This window comes from Pinus tabuliformis, chromosome 4_1, assembly GCF_031772625.1.
Source record: "Pinus tabuliformis cultivar Carrire ecotype Pingquan chromosome 4_1, CPIR1, whole genome shotgun sequence".
Lineage (NCBI taxonomy): Eukaryota > Viridiplantae > Streptophyta > Pinopsida > Pinales > Pinaceae > Pinus > Pinus tabuliformis.
Window position 1 is genome coordinate 749,325,361 of NC_142303.1, and position 11,913 is coordinate 749,337,273.

The window sequence follows — 11,913 nt, forward strand, 5'->3', positions numbered from 1 at the left end:
TTTACATGATGAGCAAAGATTACCTCTTGAAACACACCAGAACTAGATTTTATATAATGTGCGACACTTAACATGCTAAAAGATGACATTAGCTATATCAACAAGAAAAGTGAGAATGACACTTGCAATATGTGAATGAAGGTGAAAGTGACACATTCCAGAGCAAATATAACATGAAATCAATATTAATAAAAGTGAAAGCAAGCAAAAGTGACAGTTGAAAACATGAAAACGACACTTACGAAAGCAAAGGTGCACAAAAGAGATGGTTTGAAAAACTCACCGAAATAGAAGTACAAACGCAACCAAAAGTGAGGGACTGAAAATGACCATGCGCACTGACTGTCAATAAGGGTTGAAGATTGCACAAGCACTATCTTGATGGGCTGTGCTATGCTTTTTCAAGCTTGTGTAAAAAATTGTGCTCATGAACTTGTTGTGAACTGATCATTTGTGAGCAAATGACTTTGATCGATCAAGAAGTAACCACGGAACGACCGGTCGCAAGATCTATAGTAGGCTCCAAAATTCAAGTGTAGGTAAAATTTTGGAGGGTGTTTGTCGTAGTGACAAGACTTAGTGACAAATATGTAGAACACCAACTTCTCTGCCTTGGTCAATTCTTTCGTGAAGGGTCTAGTTGTTTAGGGAGTATTGATTCATCATTCAGATTACCATGGCTTCCCACTTACCCTGTGCATAAAAATAGTCCCCTTCATTCCTTTACTCGGTTAAACACAAACACAAGATCAACTATCACACAATGTTTTGAATCAAGAAAGGGTAATGAAGTTTGTGAGCTTTAAATTTTCAGAGTATGTTTTTTCATCTCTGTTGTTGTTGTGCTGCCAATAGGCCTGGACAGTACCCCGACAAAGTCACTTCTGGGACAAAAACATTGCTCCGTTTCCAGCAAGCCTGGATAGTGCCTCGATGAAGTTGCTTGCTTCACCTCTCTGCATAGGAAGTCTTTCTCTTCTTTCACCTTTATTTACTTATTTATTTTATATAGGGTTGTGCATCGACGCTTATTTATTTCATGGGCGGAAGAGGAATCCTGACTTATTGAGAATAGAAGACTTTGTCCCTTCAGAGAAGCATGTATAAGACCTTTGATATTGGTTTTCTCGTTTAGGTTTCCCCCTTATCCTTCTCTACTTTATTGGATCATCCTAAAAACAACAAAACATAAAGACCCGAGTTTAGGCATGAGGTTTCTAGAATAGACATGGATATCATGGTTCGACACAAGGCTTTCCTTATGCAAGGATCGTATTTTCTGTTGGAATATCATCGACTAAAAGGTGTAACCAAGACAAGGAACAAGGACATGGAGTTAGCCAAATGTTGCAGTGTCACAAAGTCCATTTCTATGTTGCCACATTTCCTTTTGAGCCAACAGAGCATATTCATGTAAGGTGTTACAAAACGAAAGAAAAGACAACAAACAACAAGGAAACAAAACTAGAAGACATAATAGAAGGAGGCTAAACCAAAACATGATGTGAAACCAAAATCATAAAACACATGAAAAACTATAGAAAATTATTTCAATATGAATGTGTAGGTAAAATAACATGCAACTAGACCTATTCCTAACCTAACCACCTAAAAGTTTGGGGTCACGTATAATGGAATTTCCAATGTACCCACAATAGTTGTTCCTGACCTGCAATCACAAAGATATAATCAATTAAAATTGAGATAAAACAATGTGCAACAAAAAATATAAGAGCTACAATATTTTGCACAACAAATTGAAGGTCTTTCTTGTCAACAGAAAGATATGTCATAACCACTACTTCTAACCATTTCACACTCTTACCTCTTTTTTTTTCTTTTTCTTTTTTCCTGAAAATTGCAAGAAGACAAATCATGGGGGCTTCTTGCAAATGTGTCTTCATCTACACTCTACTCCTTAGAAAGCATGAGAAAAGGCCGAAAATTATTATTTACGATAGAGCTTTCCAGGTAATATTGCTCCAACCATTCAGTGACTGGATCATGGAACTCAAAACAATCCTCTTGAGAATCCTGAAATCTTTGAAAAGATGAATTTGCAATTAAAATTGTGGGATCACACTGAGAATTTTGTAAGGGAAGTGAATCTTATCATATTTAGAATGCTTGTCAAGATAGTAAGGGCTCGACATTCAGTGAAGTCTGAAGTGCCTCAACTACTTGACAAGTATCCGGATGGTGAGATAAACCACAAATATTAATCGATGTGAAACAACTATCATCAAATATACTGGTGGGAAAATGATAAAACTAATGACAGTTAATATTATGATCAGATGGATCATTTGTGGCAAGAGATTCTCGATGAGAAGATAACAAATATAGAGTAGTTTGAACATATTTACGAATTCCTTGAACAGATGAATCATCTTCCTCACATGATAAATGTAACAAACTATTTCCTTGTGATTGGTCGCATTCTGTACGGGCACGATAATCATCAAAAGAAGTGAAAAGGAATGCCAGTACAACAAACACATGAGACCAGTCAAGATATAGTGAATGAAGAAGAGTTTGATTCACACAATAACTCATGCATTCATTAGTACCGATGAAAGGAGAAATCGCGCTAAGGCAATATCCCTTTCATTTCCAAAATATCGATCGTGGACTGTTGGTTATGGGCCGACGTTTCTATCGGGAGTGTTAATTGGCGCTTTTGCCTTAAAAACTGGGACAACAACAATCAACATAAATACACAGAAATACGTGGAAACCCGACCATGAACGCCTAAGGCCGAATGTCAAATAGAATAAACCCGCATCCATAAACTTCTCAGGTCTGCTCTTTCCCAAGCCTTTTTGTTGTTCTTCAATCTCCGCCATTGATCAGCGTCACGATCCAACGGTCGACGCTTCATTGCACATCGCAGTTTTTGCAATCTGCCAGCACTTGATTCCTACGAAATGCAAGAGTTAACCTCCGTTGTTCGATCAACCCTTTGATCTGACGGTCCATAGTCCATTGCAACATCGCAAATCTCAGCTCATTGTAATATCGCAAATCTGGGTTTATCGCAGACACAAACTCTTTTACCGAATGAGATTTGTGATTAAATCTCCGCAGGTGATCTGGTTCTTGATCCGACGGTTGTCGCAACATCGCACAAGAAACTTGCATGACATTTAGCCACCCTTTCGGAGCCAATATGACTTTAGATTGCGATTTATAATTTTTCGGGTCCGGTTGCTAGATTAAATTATGCGCGTATTCCAACTGGATATCCATCCTATCGTCTAACCAACGAACGATCCGATCATCCCCGGATCTCAACTCGTTTATATTCCAGTTCAAGCATCCATCGGGTCCGTCTTTTGAAAAACCATTTACAGCCCTTAGGCCGTCCGATGAACCGCTTTCCTGTTGCAAAACCACTTTCAATGATCCAATGACTCTTCTTCTGCACTTCTTCACATATGATGGTATCTGCATCAACACTTAATTAACTCTACCATTTCGACTCGACACTTCACACAATAATTGAATTGTTTAACTTTGGATCGCTGTCGATCCTCACAGTGATCAATGGTCGATCAATAAACCCGTAACACATAAATTAACTCAACAACACATATATACACAACATAACTTAAAATGCATAAGTACACAGATACATGGAATTCGCACACACACGCAGATTTATATTATACAGAACTTGGTTACATTCTAAGTCATTTCAGCCTTAGTCACACTTCCTCTCTCGACTACATTGAATCCACACCTTGTTTACACAAATCTCTATCTGTCACTCTATCTATCTCACCTCCTTACACAGACTCTCTTATATAAGAAGTTACAAAAGGGAGGGATCGCTTACGATCCATGAATTTCTCCCACAATCGCTCAACAAACCCCTAAATCTCTCTATAAGCATACATGGCAGATTAAGTTACATTAAATAAGTCTTCTAGAGACTTTATCTATTCCATCATTTTAGCCTTGTTTTAACAGAATTTGCCTCTTGGTTTGCACGCTTGTCCACGTCTCCTCCTTCTCATCTTTGGATTCCTCTTTTAATGAAGAGTTCTCGTATGCTCCTGCATCAAGTACCCAAGAGGATTTCAGGTGCAATGAAGAACAAGATTCGCGATATAACATTCACAAGAAAGACCAAGAGCTGACTATTCTAAAATGAATATGATAGGCATGATTGTTTCAACTAAATATTATTTTCGAAATGGTTAACTTCACAGTTCCATGATTCTATGAGAGATACACATTCAAAACCTGAGTTTGATACAAGAGATTTGCATGAAGATGAATCAACTGAGGAGGATTCACGAATCCAATCAGAAATAAAAGCTTTCATGACTACATCCGAAATACCAAACATCTTTCATGAAGAATTTTTCATCGAGTGAAACAATGTGAAGAGAAGGATTTCATGAGAGAAACCATATATGAATTAGTTCGAGGACTTTACCCTAGTCGTGAGATCCTGTCATAACCATCAACGAAAGTTGAAGTGCCTCGACTACCTGGCAAGTCCCAAAACTTTCAAGGACTGTAAAAGCACATTTTGAAGATTGAACCACATCATGCATGGTGTGAGAATAACTACTACCATTGATTTCAATAAGACTACTACTAACCGATTGAATCCATCATTGATTCGATCATATTTTACAACAATAACCAGATTACTCAAGTTGAAAGATTGTCTTGATCGCAAATCTGGAGATAGATGAATCGGGAAATTTCATGAGAAAGTTGAGAAGAATCATCTTCATGCCAAAAAAAGGTAATGAGGGATGGAAATAATACTCAATGATTTGATTTTTTTTTTTCATCATGGATAATCTCACCAACTTGTGTCGATTGAAAATTTAACTCTTCAGATGGAGAACTTGAATAGTGTGGAGTATCTTCATCGCAAGTTTATGCATTACAAACGAGAGAGCACAACGGATAGTGAGATGAAGAGGAAGTATTGATAAGAACCTTTTGTTCAGATGGATCAGATTCAAGATATAATTCTATCAAATCAACATCTTCTGAAGGAACTAAAAGATCAGTTCGTGCATTTGGGCATACATCATCTTATACAATAATGGAGTCAGAATCATCAATATGATGGTTGTCCAAGACTTTAGATTTATCAGGCAAGTCGATTCTATTTGATTCATTACAAAGATTCTTTGATTCATTATCAGCCAAGAGTGAAGCAACACCATCTTCACTTAGAGGACTATGGAAAGGAGAAGAACGATCGAAACAATCCTCACTTTCTTATTCCTTTACCTGTGAAATGTGACTACCTTGCATCTATTCATTGCTTAGATTTGGAAGAGATGGTAGAGGATGATAAGTATCCAAATTAGATTCAAGATTTAAATTATGAGTGGTAATGTCATCTTGCGAAATGGAGAAATTAGCCTTCACCAATAGCCTTCATGAACCATTCTGGGATTTCCTGCATGGGATCTGAATCATGAAAATTGGAAGGGGAATGAGAAGCCAGATTATGAATTTGATTAGCAAATTTCCCTACTTTATTATCATCACAAGGAGGCACCCTCATCGAAACTGGAAAAGGAGGAGGACAAGGAACAAAAGGAGTAGTAGGTTCCTCCTCTGAAATTCAAGGTGTCTCATTATTTACAAGAGTTGGCGGAGTAAAAACATAAGAGGGTTTAGTTTCTCCATGCAAAGAGATATAAACCAAGTGCTTAAACTTGTGTTTAAACAAATCTCAATCTATGTCTTCTCTCGGAAGTTCGTAAAAAAGGTGGAAGAATTGATAAGGAAAAATCCTCAATTGATTCATTTCTTAGTTGATTAATTCTTTTAAGAACATGCTGGTAATCATACCTGTCAAATGCTTTATGAAGCTACTTCACAAGCTGGTTGAATGAATGGATAAAAGTAGCAGGTAATGTGTGATATCATCTCTTAACATGACCTTTAAATGTGAGGGTGAGCAATCTAGCCATGACATATTTGCAATGTATTCCACTAGAAAGGAAAAAACAGAAAACTTGAAACAAATGTTCACGAAGAGTTAATTCACCCTCGCCATCAAACTTAAATTAGGACAGGTTATGAAAAACTTCTGCAGGGATGGTAAGATTAAGCTCTTTAGAAAAACATCCCTGGATTATGATTTGGGGAAGAGCCATTTTGGATAATATATTCAAAGCAGACTTAATGGGCACAACCTGGCATCTGTCCTTCCTTCTAGCGCCATTTCTTGACAGGTGTTGGAAACCCGTCAACTAAGGGGGTCTCCCTGATGTGAAGTCCCATTAGACCTTACACCATTTAGAATAGGAGCCCCATCCGAAATATCAACCCGATTGCCATATATTCATACAGGGTTGCATTGGATTTAGTTGTCAACAAGAGAGAGAAGCACATATGTGCCTTTGAAAAAATAAGCAAGTGTGCCTGGTGAGTGTTCGGTTGCAGGTCTATCAAGGTTCTTCTAATTCAGAGGGAGGAAAAGTGAGTCTCTAAGAGAGAGGTAATATTACCACCCTAGTAGATGCGCACATAAGCAAGGACGGATCGCCTAACGTCAAGTAGAATAGTCCACATATATGCGATGATTGTTACAACCATTACAACACATTTTCAATATGCTAATCACTAAAATAACCGAAATAGTTCAACTACTTTAGTACAGGTGAAAGCAAACATGAATCCTAAACATTTATAAAACAGTCTTACAAATATTCACAGTCCATGCATGAAAATGTGTTGGCCATCAGGCTTTAAGTATTACGTAAAAGTCCCAAGATACATGTATACAATGAAAATCATTAGCTCCAATAGTGGAGCATTGGAGCCACTACTTGCTCCCCAAAAGTACTGACTTTGTCTCTCTAATGCCTTATGGGAGAATCCAAGGTGAAATGTTTTGTGCATGAACAATGAGGGTGCATATATAACAAATGGGGTGATCCTTCACCTCCCTTATAACTCTTGGACTAAGCTCATGAATGTTTGACTTCTCATGACTTTTCGACTTCCGACATGACTTTTCACATTACATAGACAACTCTTATACTTCCACTTTACATTACATTTTCCAATAAAGAATTACATAATCCACAAATGATGTGGTGCATAATGGCTCATGACATGACATGACACTTGTAATGTCCCCTAATAATAATAAATAAAATAAAAGAATAAATGATAAACAATAAAGAAAAGATAATAATGGTAAATAAATAGTAAAAATTAAAAACAAGATAATAATAGTAAATAAATAATAAATAATGAAGAGAATATAACAATAATAAATAAATAAAATAATAAATAATAATACTGAAGTTCTAAATAATTATATATAAAATTAAACTATAGAAATAAATAAAATTAAAAAAAAATGTAAAATAAAATAAGAAAGAGTTAAATTAAGAGAACTATAAAAATAAGTAAAGTTATCAAAAAGTAAAAATGAATAAAAAAAATAAAAAAATCAAATCAAGTAAAACTTAAAATAAAGAAATAAAAGTTGCATGTTGACACATGGAATGTGTGCATGCAGACCCTTTCTGTTGTTTGGTCTATTTAATAAATGACGAGGAAGATAAAATTCATCATTCCTTTATCCATTCTCTTGGGAGAAAAATGCTGTGAGACAAAGGATTCCCTAGCAGTAGTACGTTGATTGAGGGCTCAGGGGTGGTCAGTTGTAGAAATATTATGTATAGCTAAGCCGATAGAGAGTTTTCCCCAAAACTTTATTGAGGTTAGAGGGATTCAAATAGCATTCAACTCTGAAATCACAAGTAAGGAATATTATCGACTTACCTTTGTGCAACTGAGCCGATTGAGAGTTTTCCCCAAAACTTTGTTGAGGTTAGAGGGATTCAATTAGCGTTCAACTTTGAAAGGTAAGTCGTTTATGCTCGTGTTTTTGGAAATTCTATGTGAATTAATGGAATAGTTATGTGTTGATTATTAATTATATGATTGATCTAATTAGTTACACAATTTAATTTTGGGGTTGTTACATATGGTATCACAACGTTTTCAACTCTATATGGCCTCTAAATATATGTTTGAAAAAAATAAAATATTTAATTAGATTTATCAACGATTTTTGCTTCCCATAATAAAAAAAATAAATCGTTAAAATAAATATAATACACCCCTTTTTGTTACAATATATACATTCAAAATAATGATATCTAAAATTATATATATTTGTTAAAATTAAATTATTTTAAATTAAATAATATTATATAAGCTATTAAATAAATAGCAAGCTTAGAGCGAAGTTGCAATCCTAACACTATAATATATTATTTTTAAATTTATGATTAAATTGTTTTAAATTAATTCTAGAAAATTGTCACATATTTTGTTTATGATAAGGAATGGTAATTCTTACCATTTTTATTTTTATGTTTTTTACGTAGGGCTTATATTTAGGCCGATAGACCTTCCTTTGAGTGAGCTTTTCGTCTACATTTTGTTTCTATGCTTGACAGGTGGCGTGCACTTTCAACTGCCATATAGTTGACATCTGTCGTGCAATTCGTTTCTGTTTCTCCTCTTCAGCTTTTTGCTTTTCCTGTTTTCTTCCACGACCATTTCTATTCCTCCTGTTTCCGCTTTCTGCGTTCCGTGGGCGCTCTGCATTTTTCGCGTGCAACTTTTGTTTTCCTCATATCGTCAAGGCCTCACCTTCAGTGGTCTCGTCCTCTAATTGGGTGTCTGAAGTGCTCTTAATCTTGTTAAATGGTATGCCACAAATCTTCATGGTTCATCGTGCTTGTTTTTAAACCCTTTATTTGTTGGGTTGGATTCTGATAACATTAGTATGTTTATTTTGTGCTTATTTGTTTGGCTTTCTCTTATATTTAGGCTCTACTTGGTTAGCACACTGATTGCCCTAGCTTTAAGCTCGTTATTGTTGGCGATGGAGGAATTGATGCGCTATAAATAGGGTTTATGTTCAGTTTTGTCTGTTTTCTTTTTAAATCGGTTAGATTGACTGTAATATATTTTGTGAATCAGGGAAGACAACCTTCGTGAAGCGTCATCTTACCGGGGAGTTTGAGAAGAAATACGAGCGTGAGTACAATATGATTTGTTTTTATAATTACAAAGCTTCTGTATGCACTGTCTTCTACAATAAATGGTATTTTGTTTGGAGGTTTTTTCCATTTTTTTGTTGTTCTTGGACACATTTGAATCCCCATCACAATTTATGTTGATGTGGTTGGCTTTTAGATTTGATATAAACAGTGTCACTAGGTCGCCCCATGGATCGGTGTTGTAAAGGTTTTCAGTCATGTCCCTCTTCGTTTCAGGGTTTACTGGGTTGTGTTTTCCAGTTTGCAGCCCAACAAAAAATTACAAATATCATATCCTATTTTTAGTGGTTCTGCAGTTTGATCTACAGTATTTACCATAAATATGCCCATGGACAAAACTTCAAATATGATTTTCTTCATCAGCAGGCAGATCTTGGGTTGTGTAAATTAGAAAGATAATATAATGCCTTAAGCCTTAAGAAAAATCTTTCCATTTCCCCTTTCTTTCTCCTTACCTTCTTACAATCAGTGTTCTAATTAAATCACTCTAGGAGATTCAACCACCATTAATTGCATATACTTATTTTTTGGGATTCTAGTAACTGAATGTTTCCTTGATACGAAGAATCTTAATCATGCATTGTCATAATTCTCTTTGTTGGATCCTTTGGTAGAGGAGCGGTCTCTTGGGATTTTACGAAAGTAGTGTTTTTTGTCATCCTCTACAGGTGTAGTAGACACCTGTTGATTGGAGCACTGTACATTTGAGCTTTTGGGGTGCCTTTTCAACTTTTTGCTTAAAAAGGTCCTACATGGATTTAAACTTGGATCGATTCCAAGAGAACTTTTGACTTATCAATTCTATTTTCCCGTGTTGATATGTATGTAGTGTGGGCTCAGTAGCAACACTTTTTAACCTCAATATCAATGACAATGGAGCAACTATGAGCCCCTTTTTGGTTCCTTTTTATCAACGCTCTGTTTTACTCGTTTATGTCTCTTTATTTTGAAATTTAATTTAATTTAATTTTGAATTTATAGATAGACCGTGTTATTGGTTGTTTTGATCAATATTGGTTTGATTTTCCTGTTTTTGTTGGCATTTTCCTCGTTGAATTGGCAATGGTTCTGTATTTTTCCACTTATATTCATTTGAATTTTAATTTAGTTTAATTTTGAATTTATAGATAGACTGTATTATTGGTTGTTTTGATCAATACTGGTTTGCTTTTCCTGTTTCTGTTGGCATTTTCCTGATTGAATTGGTGAGGGTTCCGTATTTTTCCACTCCTATTTATTTGTTTCCTTCTTATTTACTGATTGGGATTTTGTTTGTTGCAATATTCATGGGCAATGTGCTGTTATCATGTTTCATGTTACTGCACGATTGACTTACAAGAATGTCCCAACGTGGCACAAAGATCTTTGCAGGTATCTCTTTTGCAGAGGGGTTGGATCTCTAAGTAGAAATGAAGGTTCTTAATTGTGTGGTGGCACAATTGCCTTAACTGATTAGCTAAATATCTTTGAGAATTTCAGGGTGTGTGAGAACATTCCTATTGTTCTTTGCGGAAACAAGGTTGATGTGAAGAATAGGCAAGTGAAAGCTAAGCAAGTTACTTTTCATAGAAAGAAGAATCTTCAGTACTATGAGATATCTGCAAAAAGTAACTACAACTTTGAGAAGCCATTCTTGTACTTGGCATGGAAGCTCTCAGGGTGAGCCTTTAATGTAGTTTCTGATGCTCCCTAATATAAATGTTATATTAAAAAATTTGCATTGATTCTATAATGGGTTATGTTTATAGGGATCCAAACCTTCATTTTGTGGAGTCACCTGCTCTTTCTCCTCCTGAGGTTCAGATAGACCTTGCAACCCAACAGCACTAAGTAGAATGCTATTATATATATATAATTTGTTCCATTTCTAAAAGATTGAAACTTTGGCTTACAATCTTTTATGTTGTCAGGTACGAGGCAGAACTTGTAGCAGCTGCGGCCCAACCCCTTCCAGATGACAATGATGATGCTTTTGAATAGCTTTGTTAAGATGCTTTTGCATATTTAGGGATTGGCGGATTCAATTAGTTTTGTATCATTGGAGTTTGCTCTTGAGTTCCGACATTTAACTCTGATTTGTATTTGGGGCTTAGAATAGCATTATCGCATCTCTATATGTGATTTGGGTACTATGCAGATGTTTTCATCGGTGGAGTTGGCTAAGCTATCTTAGTTCAACTCCATTACAAAGCTATTTTTATATGCTCAGACAGTTTTTTCCGTTATATACTCTTGCACATTTTGCACAAGAACTTTTTGTACTCTTCAAATATTTCAAGAATGCTCAAGTTCCTTTCGTTGTGTACTGTTGGGGGAAATGCTAGTTGCGATGATTGTTGCTTGTAATATATTATGGCTTGTTAAAACTTTATCTGAAAATTCTGGCTGTCTGAGGATTTATTTTAACTCTGAAATTGGTTTACATAGTTGATCACTGTGGCTATCAAGCCTCCTTGGGTATCCTTGTGGGTATGTTGTTTGTCGAACACATAAAGGTATCTCCATTTCATTAATTGGGCTCTCGATTGATTTTTGCATAAAGATTCACATTGTCTAAATCTTGAATGTAATAATAAGACATTGGAAACATTAAGTGGTTTTTCTTCACTACGAAAGGTAATTTGTTGCAAAAAAACATTTGTTGCACATTTTGACTTTTAGGTAAATCATAAACAGACTTGTTAATTGGGACTAAATTATTTTTGGTAAATGAAAGCCAGGTTTTACAATTAAGTTGGTGCTAGATAAACTGTCGAGTTTTTTCAATGAAGAGGACTCGACTGAATTTTATTCTACATATTCTTTTCTTTTTGTAGAATGAGGAATGGGATTTACTTT

At 35.5% G+C, this 11,913-nt stretch overlaps 1 protein-coding gene across 1 annotated transcript in view; it reads left to right on the top strand.

Annotated features, from left to right (window-relative positions):
* LOC149178311 (GTP-binding nuclear protein Ran1B-like) overlaps window positions 1-11,248 on the top strand; it is a 45,830-nt gene extending 34,582 nt beyond the window's left edge. Inside the window, exons 2-7 of the mRNA XM_089422048.1 lie at window positions 8,996-9,093; window positions 10,057-10,140; window positions 10,286-10,446; window positions 10,555-10,734; window positions 10,824-10,901; window positions 10,986-11,248. Of these exons, the coding sequence (XP_089278174.1) occupies window positions 8,996-9,093; window positions 10,057-10,140; window positions 10,286-10,446; window positions 10,555-10,734; window positions 10,824-10,901; window positions 10,986-11,055 (671 nt within the window). The 3' untranslated portion in view covers window positions 11,056-11,248. The remainder of the gene's footprint in view (window positions 1-8,995; window positions 9,094-10,056; window positions 10,141-10,285; window positions 10,447-10,554; window positions 10,735-10,823; window positions 10,902-10,985) is intronic.
* The last annotated feature ends 665 nt before the right edge of the window (window positions 11,249-11,913 follow it).